We start from the raw sequence: 17,875 nt of genomic DNA on the forward strand, positions 1-17,875 counted from the left end.
GTTTTGGTTGACTGAAAAGCTATTTGATTTAGGCTAATCGAGGTGTTCAGTGTATTTAGGTTAACCGGAGTGCAATTCGCAATTGATCTGTGACTCATAGATCTTCCCAAGGTTGCATGTATATGAAGGTGGATTAATCAACATGACACGAGCGTGGGACAAAGAAAAATTCTGAGTCCCCGACAGGAATCGGACCCATGACCTCCCGAAAACCGGACGGGCGCTCTATCCACTGAGCTACGAGAACTCATGGAGAGCAAGGTGTTCGGGAGGTCATGGGTTCGATTCCTGTCGGGGACTCAGAATTTTTCTTTGTCCCACGCTCGAGTCATGTTGATTAATTCACCTTCACATTTCATTACCGAGCTTAAAATTCACCATCTTTATTAACTTATCACTACTCACGATGAATTCGATAGCGTTGATCCTAGCAGTATGCAGGACACCTATCATATATGAACTCAGTTAAATGACTTTGCTGTCCATGAGTTCTCGTAGCTCAGTGGATAGAGCGCCCGCCCGGTGTTCGGGAGGTCATGGGTTCGATTCCCGTCGGGGACTCAGAATTTTTCTTTGTCCCACGCTCGGGTCATGTTGATTAATTCACCTTCACATCTCATTACCGAGCTTAAAATTCACCATCTTAATTAACTTATCAGTTGCATGTATCTTTATCATGTTAGTTACATATACTGTTTAATTTTACCTGGTATTGGCCATGTACATTCCACAAGATAGTTAGTCTCTATTTTGCTCGAACATTTGTTGGGAAGAACACAAAACAAGTGTGCATGCGAGCCCGATATAAATTCTGTAAAGAGGATTAAGGACATTGCCTACTAAATACAAAGATTTGTACGTCAGATTTGTACCATATGGAAAAAGTAAATCTTTGCATGCAAGGGCTATTGGAATCCAGGAACCAAAATTAGGGCTAGGTTTAGGGTTAAGGTTAGACTTGTTTTGCGCGCGCACTATTCCATCTGCAGGTACATGTTTACAGTTGGACCTAAGTATAATTTCCTACGTATAACAGTTTTTTTTTTTCAGCTGGAGGTTATTAAGGTCTATGAACAGTAATTGGTTAGCAATATGCTTCTGTTCTGGTGTTCCTGGTTTTAGTAAAAGTTCATTTAAATTGATTTGATCACAGTGGGAAAATTTAGCTGTCATTTTAGTCGCGCACTTGGTCGAGTAATTGATTATGCCATTTCAACCCTTGCGTGCGCGTTGGGTGTAAATCATGCCTTGCGTGATGGGCAGAACGTGTGCGCACGAACAAAAGTAAGCACCGTCCTTAAGAGCCACCTTACATCTTTGATCATGAGAAATGCCTCTAAATACTAACTACAGATATATTTCTTTAAAACTTTGGAAAAGGTTATATATAATAATAATCATCATCATCATCATCATCATCATCGATATTTAAACAGGGTGACCCCTTCAGTCGCAGGACAATTTGATGATAAAACGTGGGCTTGGCCGAGCTGTTTTTGAAATATCAACACTGAAAGCTATCATTAAGAGTGTTTTATATTATTATTAAAACAGGTTTTATCGTTGCTATGCCGGGCAGGTTTTTATGCCCAGAAGATGACTACAACTTGTTCACCAATGATCGTGCATTTATTTGATACCAATAACGTAAAATGCGGTTATATACTGAAATATTGACCTGTCAAAGTATAACCGTTGTAAAGTGCTTGATCGAAACAGTTACCAGCCAGCTTAAAACTTCTTTTTAGAGGGTCCATCTTTGATTGTTAACACCATGTGTAATCAGTACGGTCCTCACTTATTACTAGAATGGATTAACCATGTTAACTTCAATGATGTCTCTACAACAACAAGCTTCCGATTGTGCCGTACCTGCTTGTACAAGCTCTTATTTAGGTTTATTATATGCAAGTAAAACAAGCTATGATCTTGGACCCTGATTGTGCACAAAAGAATGCATTTTCTGTGTCCAATGGAAATCTTAACTACCTCATTGGCAAAAAGTGATCATTACGTCATCATGACGTGAATCTCTTGCCTTCTCTGGCATCTACAAAAGGGTTTGGTGGGTAGCTTAAGTGCAAGGCCGAGATATACATTAGTCTTCATTCAGTTATGCACTAAATTTTAATGAAATGCGAAATGATTCAGCTAGTGGAGGTTTTCGTTCTAGTTTTTACAGCGCACTTGGTCAATCAAACAGCAAGTCAAGTGTACGTCGATGGCTCCAAAGCTTTGAAGCGAGATGCAGGGGAAGGTGTGGCCTTCGCTAACTTTGCAGCGCACAAGTTTCGTTACCTGAACTTAGCTCCTTTGGTTTCAACTTCAGTGAAAGAGCCTCGAGAGTGCGGTTTTCTTTGTGTCGATCACTCATCGTGTTTCTCAACAAACCTGGCGGCATTTCGTGATCAGGACGGAAAGATGATATGCGAACTGTTACCAAGTGATAAATACAACAATTCTAACAAGTTTATTGAAAACGCAACGTTTCATCACTTGAGCATAAAGGTGCGTCCACTGTCTAACAATCAGGTCTCAGTTTTGATTTTAGCTCTATTGATACTGGTTAGCTAGTGCTGTTGAGATTACAAGACGAATCTTTATAATCCGCATTCACGGCCAGAGAATTGTTTTTAGAAATTAATACATTTAAGAACACACGAGACACTCGGTGGTTCCTTAGTCAACTTGTTAGGCGATACATTTTTAATCTGCAATTATTTAAATATACATAGGAAACCACTTTTGAAATCCAAAATGAAATTTTATTTATTTTTAATTGAAACAAAAAAAGTTAGTATCATTCAAGCGAAGTTGTTTAACTTCGTGATCGAGAATTTTTTATTCGCTGGTGAGTATCCTGGAGGACATCCCATTTACTTGCCATAATATTCAATGTTAATTCCATTCAAATAATATTGATGTTTGGAACTTAGAAGCAGGTTTTAATAATGAAACATTTGAAACAAAGAAAAATTTGTTGATCTGTGGAACTTCACACCTGTTGTTAAGAATATAGTTCCCAAGTTTAGAGCAAGATCATGGAGGTTCGGTTTTGTTTGAAAGGAAGTTTAGTTAGTTGAAGACGGGTGTTTTATTAAACAATAACTCAGAGTACTGACAAATTGATTCCAAGCGGCTGATAGGGCTTTGAGTCTAACGATTAGAGACGCCACTAAAACTTGCCGGGGTTTAGTCAAGACATTTAATCAATTTATTCAGTCTGCAGTCTGTTTTTCATTGACGGTTAGTATTAGGGTCAGGGTATTATTAGGTACTGATTATTTTAGGTGCGGGGCAGTTGTTAGCCTGCAGTCTGCATTTTGCATTGACCAAATGTTTAAATAATGACGGCTTGGCCTAATGATTAGGCGCTAGATTTGTAATGCAGAGGTCCCAAGTTCAAATCGTCCCCTTGCCGCTGGATGGATTTGTGTTTGGTAGTCCCAAATTCAACTCCCCCAAGCTTTGTAAATAACCAACGGGTGAACCTCCCACCAACTGGGATTTTTTAACAAGTTTTTATTCAATTTGAAATATTTGTTTGCTTATTTCAGTGTCAGTCTCTAATTAGTGCCGCAGTGCTACTGGCTCGTCAACACTTAAATTGCGTGTTTTATTGTTATTTGTTATTTTAAACTAAGCTTCTAAATATGTTTAAGCTTTGGCGAGACGATGGCATAAAAGATGGTTGAATAACAGGTTCATTTTTAGGAGCAAATATTTGTAATGTCAGTCTAATTCAGGGTTAGACATGTGAATCTTGCAAATGAATGTATGAAATATCATATATTTGATCCGCGGAGAAAGAAATGAAGACATGATTGATCATCACAGCTATACACACAACTTCAGCAGTTGTGAAATTGAAGCCTGAAAATAAATAAATAAATAAATAAATCAGACTTGAACGGGATGATTCGAACTCATGACCTTTGCGATTCCGGTGCATATATTTGAACTACAGGGAAAGGGATGAAGACATGATTGATCACTGCACCGGTATCGAAGAGGTCATGGGTTCGAATCCCTTTCAAGCCTGAATTTTCTTTTCGGGCTTTAATTTCTAACTGCTGAAGTTGTGTGCATAACTGTGATGATCAATCATGTCTTCATCTCTTTCTCCGCAGTTCAAATATATGATATTTCATATATTCATTTGCATTCTTCACCATCTACGGATATATTACAAACTCACAACATGACCAGCTCCCAGTTGGTTTGATAGCTCAGTTACTAGAGCACTGCACCGGTATCGCAGAGGTCGTGGGTTCGAATCCCGTTCAAGCCTTAATTATTTCTAAGGCTTTAAATTCACAACTGCTGAAGTTGTGTGTATACTGCGATGATCAATCATATGTCTTCATCACATGTGAATCTTAAGACAGAATCTTAAGTTGACGAAATTTTGGAAGAAAATGAACGCATAGTCAGTGTATAATGGTGTTATAATAGTCTTTTTTGCTGATGACGACAGAGTCCTTGCTCCAGTGATCCGTGTTTGAACCAAGCAACTTGTGTGGCCAAGTACGAGAACAACGATTATCAGTGCGCATGTGCTGTAGGATATGCTGGGAAACATTGTGAAATAGGTATTTGAAACCTCACTTTGAATTAAACATAGATATTTTTAAATACCGAGAACCCCTTCGATGGCTTTAAAACAAAATTTCGATTCATTTAGTTGAAAAAAGACAGAAGAGAAACTTCAGTTCAACATGGCGGTCTACTGAGATGTTTACACGGTTCCCTTTAAATTACCAATTGCTAGATTGCGACAGCACTGCTAAGCACAGAAAAATCACAATTGCATTAGAGATTCCACATCCCTGTGAAATCATGTGATAGTTTTCTCCAATTGGTCTTTCTAAGGGCGACGGCTTGTACTGGTTGGACCCGGATGAAGGAAGTTATTCAAACGCATTCCAGGCCTACTGTGACATGACGTCATTTAATGGAGGATGGACAATGTGTTACACTACTGATGAACATGCCAAACCCAAGGATGAAATCGTATACAACGTTCTGTTTCCTTACGGAAGTGTGGGGTACAGGACAGACTGCAACAACATCCTTGTAAGTTAATTATGTTTTATCCACTCTTGGTCTATTCACCTTTGTTCCAATAAAATAATCTTTTGTGTTGAATAATCCAATCCAGTCAAATAAATTCTCATGTTATTTTTTCTTTCTAATACTCTAATACTCTACTAATTCTGATACTCGGTTTTGTTTAAACAAAGAGGCTTTTACTTTTTTCTACAGTTATTTATCTTTTGTATTTTTGCAGTTCAAAGAAATTATCTTCGAGGATCACCAAACTGGAGACAAGTTCTATTTTAAGAGACGAACGAACCAGCCAATAACAGCCATCGGTAACTATGGCAACTCTGCTGGTACTTATGGATTGTGGGACAACATGGAGGTAGTCGACGCTTACGCATACCAGCTGCTCATCTGCGATGATTCGCTTTACTCCGGCTTCCTTATTTCCGGGTTCAACCGCAACTGTTACAAGAAGTGCAACGATTGGTGCGGTGACTCGGCCTCGCCTTACTTCCGTACAGCGGCATATAATCGGCCTGATCTCAGTGGTATAGCATTTAACGTCAATGGTCATTCGGCGCGCAGCAACAAGCTCATCAGTGTCGGTCTACGCTAATACATCATCATGTTTACCTGATTTGAGACTACATGATTTTCTCCTGGTTTTTATTACCTGTAATTTTTTGTAAAAGGCAGGTGTTTCGAAGAATTTCATAAGTACCGCCCAGTCGGTCCACGCAATGTACGTTTAATCGATGATATTATAAAAACCACAGAATCTCTCAATGTTCTAGGCGTTGCTCTTCTTCTGGACTATAACCAAGATGTCACATATATGCGAAGGCACTTTTACTGAGCAGTTGTACATCGCACGCATCATGGCCCTCTGGAAACCGGGAACGCTGCACCTTGATCTTGAAAGAAAAAGGTTATTGCCCTTTTCTATAACTCAAAGTATTGCTTTCAAGGTGACATATTTAGCCAAAAAGCAAAGGAACCAAGAACCGTCAATTAATACACGTTGGCTCTTCATTTATTTGATGCGGAAGATTTTCTGAGGCTCTTCAAATGTCACAGTGGTGTATTCGATTATTAGTAACAAATAATTCTGGAAATAAACAGGGACGTGAACGATGATAATAAGAAAACATAAGTTTACCAATCTGTAATGAGTTAATCTTGAAAATGTGAAAGAGCTTTAACTGGGAGAAGAGTAGGGTAGTATGAGCACAATAGCCACGTTTTAACATTTTATTTATGGTATCTCTCAGTTACTACGCGCGCCGTGATTGGTCAATCTAGCGGTCGTACTCTACTGTAGGGCCGTGATGCTCTTGCGATTTAGCCAACAGGCTATGGAAAGAGTTCAATTTATCAGGTGTTTTGTTTGGCAAAGCTCTTCGCCTCGAACCCAAATGCGAGCGCGTCAGTGATTTCGCCGCTCAACACCAGGTCACCAGCATCGTCGAAGAACAATTCCGTAAATATGAATTGACTGAGCTTGGCCTTTCAACCGTCCATTTGAGAGATTGAACCAGACTTTCACTTGAAACCGGACATTCACTTAAAACTTTCCGCTGCTATCGGCAAACATGTCACTGCAGTTGGATGATCTCCTATGTCTAGTTTAGTTTAGTTTATTTATTTCCATAATTAAAAAGTATATATTGAATAGTACTACGCATAAAATTGCTTTGGGAGGAGGACTAAAGAAACCCTCACAGGCTTTTACAAAGTAGTCTCCCTCTACGTTGCTTACATTTTAAATACATACAAATGCATATGTGAATTCTCGGTTTAAACTCGGTTTAAACTCTTCATTTGAAAATTTCGCAATAACTTTTAAATTTAAACATACAAAACGGCAACAAGTCGCTACAAGACGCCTCCTTTGCCGTCTTCTTTTTAAAACGTCTTTAGCAGTTTCGCTTAACGAACACCGTAACGAAGATATTCATCTCACGGCATGGTTTTGCCTCACTACTTGAAGTAAACAGAAGAGCTTAAATACAGTACTTCATTGTAGTTAAGGATGTTAATTTTGATTTTGTTTTTATTGTACTTTCTAAGGGAGTTTTCACATAGGAATAACCTCTTAACTTCCTTTTCTAGATACATATCCTGTTTTTTGTCCCTCATTCTTAGTTTTTGTTGGTATACCTAGTTTACCTCTGGAATAAATTAAGTATATATGTGAGCAACTGCTTGCACTTTCCCTTTTTTAAAGGTTAACCGGGGGCCGGAACAGTTAAAACCCAGTCTTCTCATCATAAAGCTACTGTAACTTCAATGCCATGCAGTCTAACATTTTCACAGATTTTCCAACAAACGTCTTATTCAAACCTCTTCACAATATTCTATATTCCTCTGAAAATGATAACCAATTCCAAGTTGGCCCCAAGGGGGGGTGGGGGTTTCCTATCATGACCTCTATGGGAAAGCTCCACCCAAAAAGTGTACCTTTCTCAGGCTTTGGATATAAAAAAATAGGGATTTCACAAATAGAGGTATATGAAAAGGGTAGGGAGATCGGAGTATCTTTACTTTTGCCACAAAGTGAACTGAACAAATAATACTTGTTTTTAGTTAACATTTCCTTTGGCATTTAAAAAAAAGATCAAGGGATTTAGATGTAGATTGCCCTATAACAATAAATTAATACTTTTCAATCTCAACACAAACAGGTGGTTTTGAATACAAAAGTTAGTTTTTCTGTCTTTAGAACTCAAAATAAACTTTTATTGTATTAAGCCAGGTGGACGTAAAGCCAGAACTATACAATATCAATTGGTCCAATCCTTTCAAAAGCTTGCTACGAATACAAGAATAAGATCTCAACAGAATGAAACAGTTTGTAGAGACCATTAATCCACACAGTATATGATGAACGGTCAGATCGCATCTTTGTGTTTGGATTAACATTTTCTGTGGCGAACTCCTCTTAAACTTCCCAAAAAGACTGGCAGCCAACAAATGGATCCAAGTGTCTGCCCAAATTTTAACCTCTGGGAGATAAGCATCATTGTCTCTGTTTATCTGGGATCTGTAAAGTTCAAGGAAAACAAACAACCCAACAAGAATCCTGATGTAAAACTGAGAGGGAATACTTTCTAAGAGTGAAGAACATTCCAACATCAATGTTTGCCTTTGCGCATTAGTTAACAAACTAAATGATTTCAAAATAGCAGAGGAAACATGGCTGGACTGTGCTGAATGTTTGTTGTCTAAGAATCCCATAGGATTTGGTAGATCCAGCTTGAATACTTCATTAGGCTCCCTGTGCTGGGCTTCCACTCTGAAAAAAAGACAGCTTTCCTGAGTTTACGTATATACGTTTACGTTTTACGTATATACTTATTCAAATCTACATTACAAAACACTATAGTAAGCAAAGCCAAGACAGGGTTCTCAAAATTGTTTTACTAGCAATGTGATATAGCATACCTCTCTACCCAAACGTTTGCACAGTACTCAGCACAATCTGTGGCCGACTTTGTCACAACTTCAAATAAAACCTGCGCCAAAAAAGAAGGGAGGGCTGGCTTGGTAATATCTTCTTCACTCAAAACACCACGAGCAAAAAGGTTTCTTTCCAACGGAACGACAGCGTTTGGGAATAGACATTTGTAAAATTCCAACGCTATTTTTAAGCCTTTGGCATCAAACTTTGTTGCCCTGAGAATGGTGATAATTTCCTCAATTGCACAATGTTGTTGGTTTGGAAATTTGACAGCTTTTTCGAGCAAGAAATAAAGGGTTTGTACAGAATCAAGCTCCACCAATTCGTGTTCCGCCATTTTGATTAGTTTGTTTACCGCTGGCTTTTCACGCTCACATTGCGGCTCACAAACAGCTCGCATAAAAAGCAGCCAATCAGCGACTTCGACATAACGGCGTCCTCAAGTTTGAAAAAATGGCGGACAATAGTTTTGTTGGTCGACCCGCAACTAAAGCACCTAGTTCAACTGGTAACTAAATTTCCAAAGAAATTTTGAAACAATCGGCCAAAGAATTAATCATTTTATGAACAATTTTCTTTATTCCTTACAGATCTTATGAAAGAAAAGTTGGAAAAGTGGCGTCGAATGAGACGGTCGTTGACTTGCGATGTTGGAACTGCTGTTAATCGTTCGATATCAGCTGTTTCTTTAGAAATGAATAACAACACTCACCGATTCTCAAAAAGGTTACATCTCAAAGTTGTTGGAAACTGTTATCGTTAACTTGAATAGGCTTATGTTTAACAAATGTTGTGGGTGCATCATTGTAGACTTATCGAGTCATCAATGTCGTTGTGTCCCCTTGTCTAAAATTGCTTCTTTCTCGTTCTTCATAGGAATGTTAAGGGACCGTCGACGAACAAAAACGTGAAGGAAAACGTATGTTATATTATCATTACTGTTAACAAATCGCACAATTTTTCTTTCTTGATCTAAAATCTTGAAAGTAAAGCCGAATCGCCAACTGTGCGTAGGTTACTAAGAACAGAAAATACCTTAGTCTGCTTAGTCTAGGCGAATCGACTCAGATCGTTTAGGCGAAACGACTTCAATCGTGTAGGCCTCTAGTAGGTTAGAAGACCGATTTCCCTTACTACTACTTAATACCGCTACTCTGTTGTTGTTGTTGTTGTTGTTGCTATTTTTATTGTTGTTGTTGTTGTTGTTAGTTTCATTGTTGCTGTTATTGTTGCTGCTACTGTTGGAGATGTGTATACTGATCGATCTCTTCATTCTAATAAAGTTTCCTGTTAGGGCCTAAGTTACTTTTTTAGTAGTGCCATTCACTAAAAAACAAACAACCCTCTAAAAGAATGTTTTGGGCTAATTTAATGACAGATTTGTTTTTGGCATGAAGTGATTACACTTCCTGATTAGCCTAAATTATGATGCAGTTGGCCTGAAGGTTTACGGCCATTTTTCTCCGCGGTTATATCGCTCCAAGTCAGTTAGCTCCAACCAAAAGTTAGACCACTCCACACATGTAACCAAGTTTGGCTTGGCAGTGGATGAAAGAACGAGGAATAATCTATATGTGTGTTGGAGCGAACTGACTTGGAGCAGCTTAGAGCTATCTAACCATGGAGCAAAATGACGGGATACTGGCCTGTATAGTGCCCTGGTTGGCCTGAGTAGCACACAGGTCTGCTGCTGGGAATATGACTTTATTGATGGCAATATGATACTTACCTTGACCACAAAATTAGTAATGTTTGTCAGTTGTACATGTATTAATATACAGTTGTTTGTCACTTTTACTGAGCGTTCTGCCACGGGAAAAGTTACAGGCTACCTTTAGGCTACTGTTACAGGGGTCAATCTCATGATTCACTAAACAACTGACTGACAATGAAGTCAGCTTAATAGATAAAGTTTGTTTTTACAATAGCTCTCTTTATATTTTACTTTAGGCTGCAGTAGGATACAAGAGAATCCCTGACCATACAGATAACCTTGCTTCCTTCAAGAAGAGAAGAAAAACATTTAATGTTGTACCAAGAAAATCAACTCTCAATATTCAGAAACTCCCAAAACCAAGAAGGTCAGATATTACAGATGGAAATTCCAAAACACATAAGGACAAGACTCTTAGCATGAGGTAAACTGAGCAAAGTGACTGTCTTATTCAGGATAAATTTTGTAACTGTGAATCATTAATTTTATTTTTACATGACTCTCTAAAGTAGTAAATGGCTATGTTTGTTTATCAACATGCTGTCTAACTCTGTGCACTGCCCAATGTAATCAAGGAGAGTGAATGTACAGCATATGTAAAAATGTAACTGAGATCTCAGAAGACACCATTCGTATTAGAACCCAGTTATACATGATTAGATTTTTTATTGTTATTTGTAACACTAAATAAAATGCAAACATTCTCAGTAATATAAAGTAATATGTTTTCTTAATGATTTAGGGAAAGGCTTGAAATGTGGAGGGCTGAAAAGAGGTATTGTCTTTTTTCAAGTAACTTGATTGTCATATTTTAATCATGTTGTTATGTGTTTCAGTAGGTCTGTTAGCTGATATTTTGCAGAGGCTGCTTCTTTTCTTTGCCATAACCCTGATTTCAAACAGATCTGTTCTGTCCATTAAGATTTGTGGCCAAGAAAAATAGAGTTTTACAGTGTAGGGTTTATCAAACGAATGTAATATTGCATTTCCCCTTCATCTTGTTAAGTCTTAGTTTTAATTTTTAAGTGTTTGTTATAATGTTCTTGAAAACTTGTGGCATACGCATGTATACATGTCTTCTTTTATTATCTTTAGGAGAGGCAACCCAGAAAGGCCTGCGATAAAATCTAAAACAGCGATGAAAAAACTGAACAGAAAGCCAGCTGAGATGAAAGAAAACATACAGCATTACCACAAACTGTAAGTTACTTTTATTTTTGAACTGTATGGTGCACCACTATCATGTGACACCTTGAGAACGCCCCAACCCAACCCAACAATAAGAATTTGATTGTGTTGAATTGTACTTGACAAATGGCAGAAACTAATGGGAAAAAATTGAAAAAAAAAAGTCTTCAAAATGAAAGACATTGAAGTTTTGAAAAAACTTAATTCTCGGAGACAGTTCTTTAGTTGCTTTTTGATAATCTAGCTGTTTAGTACTTACCATATGTAAGTTGAAACACCTAAAAATTTGGAATGAGAACTGAATAACTCTTCTTTTTAATCTGCAGGGGGAACAATGATTTATATCACACACCAGCTGGTGCAAAGCCTCTGTCACAGGCAAACTCAACCATCAAGAGAACAGGTTATCTTGCCCCTTCCCACCTCTCCCATTGCAAAGCTACCACAATACAATCAAGCTGTGGGCATCAGTCAAAGGAGAAATCTTTGGTCAGAGCAACACAATGCAAAACACAGGCTCCACCCTCAAATGTTGACAGACATGAAGCTGGCTTCAGTAATCCTGAAACAAAGTCATACAAAGACGAAACACTTGATATGAGGTTGGTGTACCTGCGGAGCTACAATAAGGTTGATACTCAGTAGGGGGTGTTTATAAGTTAATGTATTGTGAATTCTCATCACAAACTCCTTTGGTGGGACAAACATTTACAGTATCTTAAGAACCTCTCAGTTTTTATTGAGTAAAACGTACAGCAAGAAAATAATTATGCCACTCAAAGTATCTTAATAAGCCCCATTCACACAGTCCTTTTTTAGGTTTGTTTGAATCTTTATCACTTTATTTATTTTTGGAATTATGAATTTTGAGAATGATGTGTGAAGTTTAAACTTAACATTGTTTTTTGGTGCTTGTGTACAGGGAACGTTTAGAACTTTGGCTTGCTGAAAAAGGGTGAGTGACAACTAAATCGCTACTCACAGGAGCTCTTAATTAATTTTTAACATCTCTATTTTTCAATGTATTTCTTGCCAGTCAATCCAAGTCAGTTCTGTGCCAGTATATATAGTCATGTACATTGTATTACTTAGCCACAAGTTGCCACATTTTTGTAGAAATTTTGGCCTCCCATTCATACTTAAAAGGTTGAAAAAGATGAATGATAGTTTTAATGAACGAGAGCAACTTTCGAAAACGCTCTGAAATGTGGATATTTTTTAAAAATAAATGGAGGGGGCGGGTAGAGAATATCCTTGATTTCGTCCGTTTTCAAGTGAAAACAGACGAAAGTTGTAAGCCGGACAATTCGAAATTGATGACACACTGGTCAAGTTTAATAGTTTTTCTCTTTTTTACAGGAAAACACCAAAGTACAATACTCCAAGTGTAATGAAACATTCCAGTTGGATCCAGAGACCAATCCGACCTGAGGAAATAAAGAGGCTGTCGTTTGATTATTGTGCTGAAGCTGACGGAACACTGGCTGAAAGTGTAACTTGTGCTATCTCACCCGGGGAAGGAGAAAATATTGAAGACAAACTTCAAGAATGTCTACAACAGTTGGACAAAGTAAGCACTATTTACTGATATCCCATGAATCAAAACTGACGTTTTTCGTTCTGGGTTTATGGGCCGGATTTGTTCGAGACTGCCAAGACAACGTGAAATAAGCTGAATTTTCCTGACTTGTACTAATTAAAACAAAATATAGAGGGCAAAGGTATTTTATGCTGATAAAGGAATCTGAACAAGGCTTGGCAAGATATTCCTTACTAACCACGTCATTAATTGCACCTATTTTGATCGCTGCTGTGGGCAGATATCCTCTAATCCTATTTAAAATATGTTCCTATCATGTGTGTTCTGGAGACCTCGTGTACCTTATCGTACTTTTTCGCAGGCTCCTGCGGCGTATCAGCCGAGGCGAGTTCGCACGGCTATGGTTTGTATTTTGGCGAGACGCAGTCAAGCCAGAATACAAATGCAACCTTGACACACTGCCGAAACGTAAAATAAGGCCATAATACATCAGTGACTTGAAACAAGCCCAAGTTAGCTGATTGTGATTCTTTGCTGCAGTCGAACTTCCACCACACAACAACTGCGCCACCCTGCGTCGATCCTGACATTTTGCTTTGACTGAAGCCTCTGCAGAGTCCCAGCTCGTTCGAATAACTACAGTAGTAAATCATTCTAACGTTCACTAAAATCGACAAAATCCCACCCATCAATCCGTCAAACTCTTCCCAGCATGTGGACCCCGACAATCCGTGCGCACAATCGGGAAGATATTTTCCACGTGCGCTTGCTAAAACAATGATTTTCATATGTTGCAGCACGCCTTTGTACTTCGTGCGCGCACTTTCCGTGCGTGCGTACGCCCACAGTTTTTTGTATGGCGTGGCTTGATCTTTCCACCTACTGAAGAAGGGCCAAGCCCGAAACGTTTAGTTTACAAGCAACTATTTGACACTTTTAAAAGCCCGCTTTTGAGCCTCGTATTAAATTTATTGCATAGTGTCACGCATCTTCTGAGTTTTTTGCTCATTCCTACTGAGATATTTTCCAGTCTACCTTGGTAGGCGATCATGAAATATATATAGCGCGGCATAGGACATGAGTGTGATAACCGGTGAGTCAGCATTTTGGTAAGGCGAAACAAAAAGGATGCGTCCTTACGGTCCATTGTGTAAAAAGAGCAGTTGAAGGAAATTATACCGAGGAAAAATTTGGATCGCCGTCCATCGTCCGATGATCGACTGATATTTATAGTAAAATAGCGTCATTTTATAATACTCCGACTTTGTCTTATAGTGGTCAGATCCAGTTGTTTGGGCCAGTAGAAACATGCATGTTAATTGTTGGTTGTTTTGTTTGTTTTCAGGGCGATTGTGATCCAGAGATAATCGCCGCCAAACTTGACTTGTACAGTTCGTCTTGCCCACACGCCTCTCAGATAGCAAACTATTGGCTGTGTCGTGCCAGGATTGCTCAACAAGAAAAAGACTTTGATCGGGTGGTGTGCCTGTTGGAGCAAGCCTTTGTCTTTAAAGCGCAGGTAATTCATTTATTTGGTCATCCCATAGACTCTTGTTACTCTTCCGCGGTTTTCGACGCCATCTTATTTGAGGGAAAGTGGGCTGATTTCCTATGAATGCCTTCGTATGCTTCCTTATACACTTTCTATAAAAGGAGTAAGCTTTGTCGGAAAAAATAAATCCTTCCAATAGTCTTGACTTTCTTTTGTCTTGAAAAAATTAACAGTAACTACACGTAGCTCCCTTCGTAGCCGCCATTTGGTCTATGAAGACATAGACCTGCTGCATAGGAAACTAATATTGTACCTTAAATATTTTTAAATGGATTTTGTGTGTTCTTTTAGCCAGAGTCTATGTTAAGAGATGCCGTGCGCGCTTTTGTGAATTTCATGAAGGAAAATTGTCAGCAAGGTATGTTTCAACATGTATACTAAATGAAATATTGCGGTGACAGAAAAATACCAAGGAGATGATGCGCCCATACATAGAGCAGTTCAAAGAGTGGTTTTTGTCCACAGTTTTGTTAACGGAAAGTAACTTGATCCTCAGATGCAGCGGTTACCGATGACATGTATCAGTTTCCAGTGTCACCTCCAAGAGAAACCAACATCGATATGAACGATGACAGTTGGTTAGAGGACCTCAGCTCTTCAGTTATCAAGTTCTGCCTGACCGAAGCTACACCTTACAGAAAAAAGTAAGTACAGTGGAGACCCGCCTTACGGTCACCTCGTAAATACGGTCACCTCGTTATTACGGTCACCTCGTCAACACGGTCACCTCGTTATTACGGTCACCTCGTCAATACGGTCACCTCGTCAATACGGTCACCTCGTTATTACGGTCACCTCGTCAATACGGTCATCTCGTTAATACGGTCATCTCGTTAATACGGTCGCCTCGTTAATACGGTCACCTCGTTATTACGGTCACCTCGTTAATACGGTCACCTCGTTATTACGGTCACCTCGTTAATACGGTCACCTCGTTAATACGGTCACCTCGTTATTACGGTCACCTCGTTAATACGGTCACCTCGTCAATACGGTCACCTCGTCAATACGGTCACCTCGTTAATACGGTCACTTCGTCAATACGGTCACCTCGTTATTACGGTCACCTCGTTAATACGATCACCTCGTTATTACGGTCACCTCGTTAATACGGTCACCTCGTCAATACGGTCACCTCGTCAATACGGTCACCTCGTTAATACGGTCACTTCGTCAATACGGTCACCTCGTTATTACGGTCACCTCGTTAATACGGTCACCACCTCACGCCCACACATTTTCTTATAAGAAAACCCCATTAATGCGGCCACCCCGTTCATACGACCAACGGCTACATTCTGAAACCCCAAACTGTATAATCCTTTCCAATTACACTCCGTTTATGCGGCCGCTCAAACCAGTTATGTTCATTTTTCCACTGTTAATATCGTCTGTATTGATTGAAGTTTCAATTTTTAACTGCATTCCGGGGTTTATAATAACAGTTGTTAAGAAGTACAATTGTGATATATCTGTTAGCTTCTGTTGAGACGTTACTCGATTTGGACCAGTCATGAAATGTGACCCTACCCCGTTAATACGGCCACCTCGTTGAATACGGCCAAATATTATTGGCCCGTTGGTGAACGTATTAGCGGGGTTCCACTGTAGCTTAGATACGCATTCTCGCCTCTCTTCTCTATGTCGATTTCCTTTCAACAGTAGCAAAATAAATTATCGATCGATTGTATTTTGCAGGTTTAAGGCAACATTCGGCAAGCCCGTGTTGACTCCAGTGCGCAGGTCTGTTCGTTTGGAGCATGCTAGTGCCCAGCATCCCTCGGTTGTCCAGGAACATGGTCTGACCGTGAGAACACTGGGAGAACTTCCTGAGGAAATTCAGCAGGACGTGTTGTTCAAGCCTAACTTTGCTGTCCGTGCTGAGCTTAATGAGGCCTGGAAACATCTGCGGCTCGATTACAATCAGTGATATGACTCTCACTTAACTGAGAATTAATTTTACGCCGGCAAAAAAAATAGCATTGTTTAAAAACTTAGGTCGAAGCATGACAGTTAATGTTTGTTTTCTCTCATATCGGATACTCCTTCAGCCTTTGAAGAATTTTACATGCATGATGCTCGTAAAGGAACGTAATGTCTTTATTTTGAGAGATCTGAAATGCTTCAAGGTGGTCTTGAACCTTCCTGGTTGGTTTAGCACTCATGTTTTGAAAACAACGAAACACACTTAAGCAACGAATCCTTTATTTGTACATTTTGTACTTTAATTAAGTTTTAAACAAAATGAGATGTGCATGTATTTTTGGGAGGAAAAACAGTCTTTGTATACATAACAAGTAGATATGTTTGTAAATGAATGGATAGCTGTAGACCAAATGAAGCTGTAGCTTTGTGCTTCAAGGACCTTTTCTTTCTTCAATAAAGGAGAAAAGCGGAAGCCTAAAATAATTCTTGTATCATAAAGCATTCAACACCTTCACAGTTTCAACTGTGTAAGGAGTTTATCCCAGATGACTAGACCAATGAGATAGGAAAACCAAATCAATTTAAATGAGGGCCATGTAGGTGTATACCTGGGAGGGTTATGACATGCACAGGGTTCTGGGCTAACCCGTTCTGAAATATGCTGCTCCCTTCTGATCTCTCTTTTTGAGCGAGTCCAAAGGAGAGCTTCGAAGTATGTCCTTTGCCCTTTTAAGAGAAAAATTCAAAGTAGCCAGCCTAGTTATACGATCGTAACTCCACCAATATAGTATCCAAGCAGACATAAGACTCCCTTAACTCAAAAATGGTCCAATCAAGTATTGTCAGTCTGTCTTCCCGTAGATTTCTTTGTGGAAGCTTTCGCTGTAGCAGCGGTTTTCTTTGGCTTAGCCACCGGATTTTTACTCGACGCAGCAGGCTTTTTGGTCGGCTTTCTTCCCGAAGAAAGACTGATAATGCTTGATTGGACCATTTTTGAGTCAAGGGAGTCTCGTGTCTGCTTGGATGCTATATTGGTGGAGTTACGATCGTATAACTAGGCTGGCTACTATGAATTTTTTGAAAAAGGGCAAACCATACACTTGAGTTAAGAGAGCCAAAAGCTAAGGTTAATTTCAGAGTAGAACGCACTTAAGGGAGTGCCTCAGACTCTTAATGTATTCAGGTCGTGTACGTATATGAGACGAGTGCACCAGGCCGCCCTGTATTCAGGCCGTGTACGTGTTTGAGACGAGATGCACCAGGCCGAGTATTAAAATTTGAGGGGGATTGACAGAAACCATTAAAAATTACTCTGTGTCAGGTGTTTGGAGTTGACGGGCCGCCCGACCATCCGGGTGGTGTCGCACTTATATAGAGAAAGAACAACGGATAGGATCTGAGCCAATGACAAAGCACTGACGTCCCTGTTAACGGGCCTCGGGAGAGAGC

At 39.4% G+C, this 17,875-nt stretch overlaps 3 protein-coding genes across 3 annotated transcripts; 2 read left to right on the top strand and 1 right to left on the bottom strand.

The window, feature by feature from the left end:
• The first annotated feature begins 2,130 nt into the window (after positions 1-2,130).
• On the top strand, positions 2,131-5,997 carry LOC110050508 (uncharacterized). Its single transcript, XM_089273436.1, is given in 4 exon segments — positions 2,131-2,508; positions 4,478-4,592; positions 4,817-5,076; positions 5,291-5,997. Coding segments are annotated over 4 exon segments (1,125 nt in total). The 3' UTR covers positions 5,663-5,997.
• A 1,756-nt stretch (positions 5,998-7,753) lies between these two features.
• On the bottom strand, positions 7,754-8,906 carry LOC149104174 (uncharacterized). Its single transcript, XM_089273620.1, has 2 exons — positions 8,491-8,906; positions 7,754-8,341 (listed from the first exon to the last, which is right to left on the bottom strand). Exons 1-2 carry the CDS (start codon positions 8,904-8,906, stop codon positions 7,765-7,767), a joined length of 993 nt encoding a protein of 330 aa, XP_089129746.1. The 3' UTR covers positions 7,754-7,764.
• A 13-nt stretch (positions 8,907-8,919) lies between these two features.
• LOC110050466 (cytoskeleton-associated protein 2-like) lies at positions 8,920-16,909 on the top strand. Its single transcript, XM_089273621.1, has 13 exons — positions 8,920-9,014; positions 9,097-9,232; positions 9,383-9,425; positions 10,457-10,644; positions 10,963-10,995; positions 11,316-11,420; positions 11,735-12,010; positions 12,331-12,363; positions 12,768-12,978; positions 14,294-14,467; positions 14,792-14,858; positions 14,997-15,144; positions 16,199-16,909. Exons 1-13 carry the CDS (start codon positions 8,960-8,962, stop codon positions 16,428-16,430), a joined length of 1,701 nt encoding a protein of 566 aa, XP_089129747.1. The 5' UTR covers positions 8,920-8,959; the 3' UTR covers positions 16,431-16,909.
• The last annotated feature ends 966 nt before the right edge of the window (positions 16,910-17,875 follow it).

This window comes from Orbicella faveolata, unplaced genomic scaffold, assembly GCF_042242905.1.
Source record: "Orbicella faveolata isolate gen_17 unplaced genomic scaffold, um_ofav_v1 contig_35, whole genome shotgun sequence".
NCBI lineage: Eukaryota > Metazoa > Cnidaria > Anthozoa > Scleractinia > Merulinidae > Orbicella > Orbicella faveolata.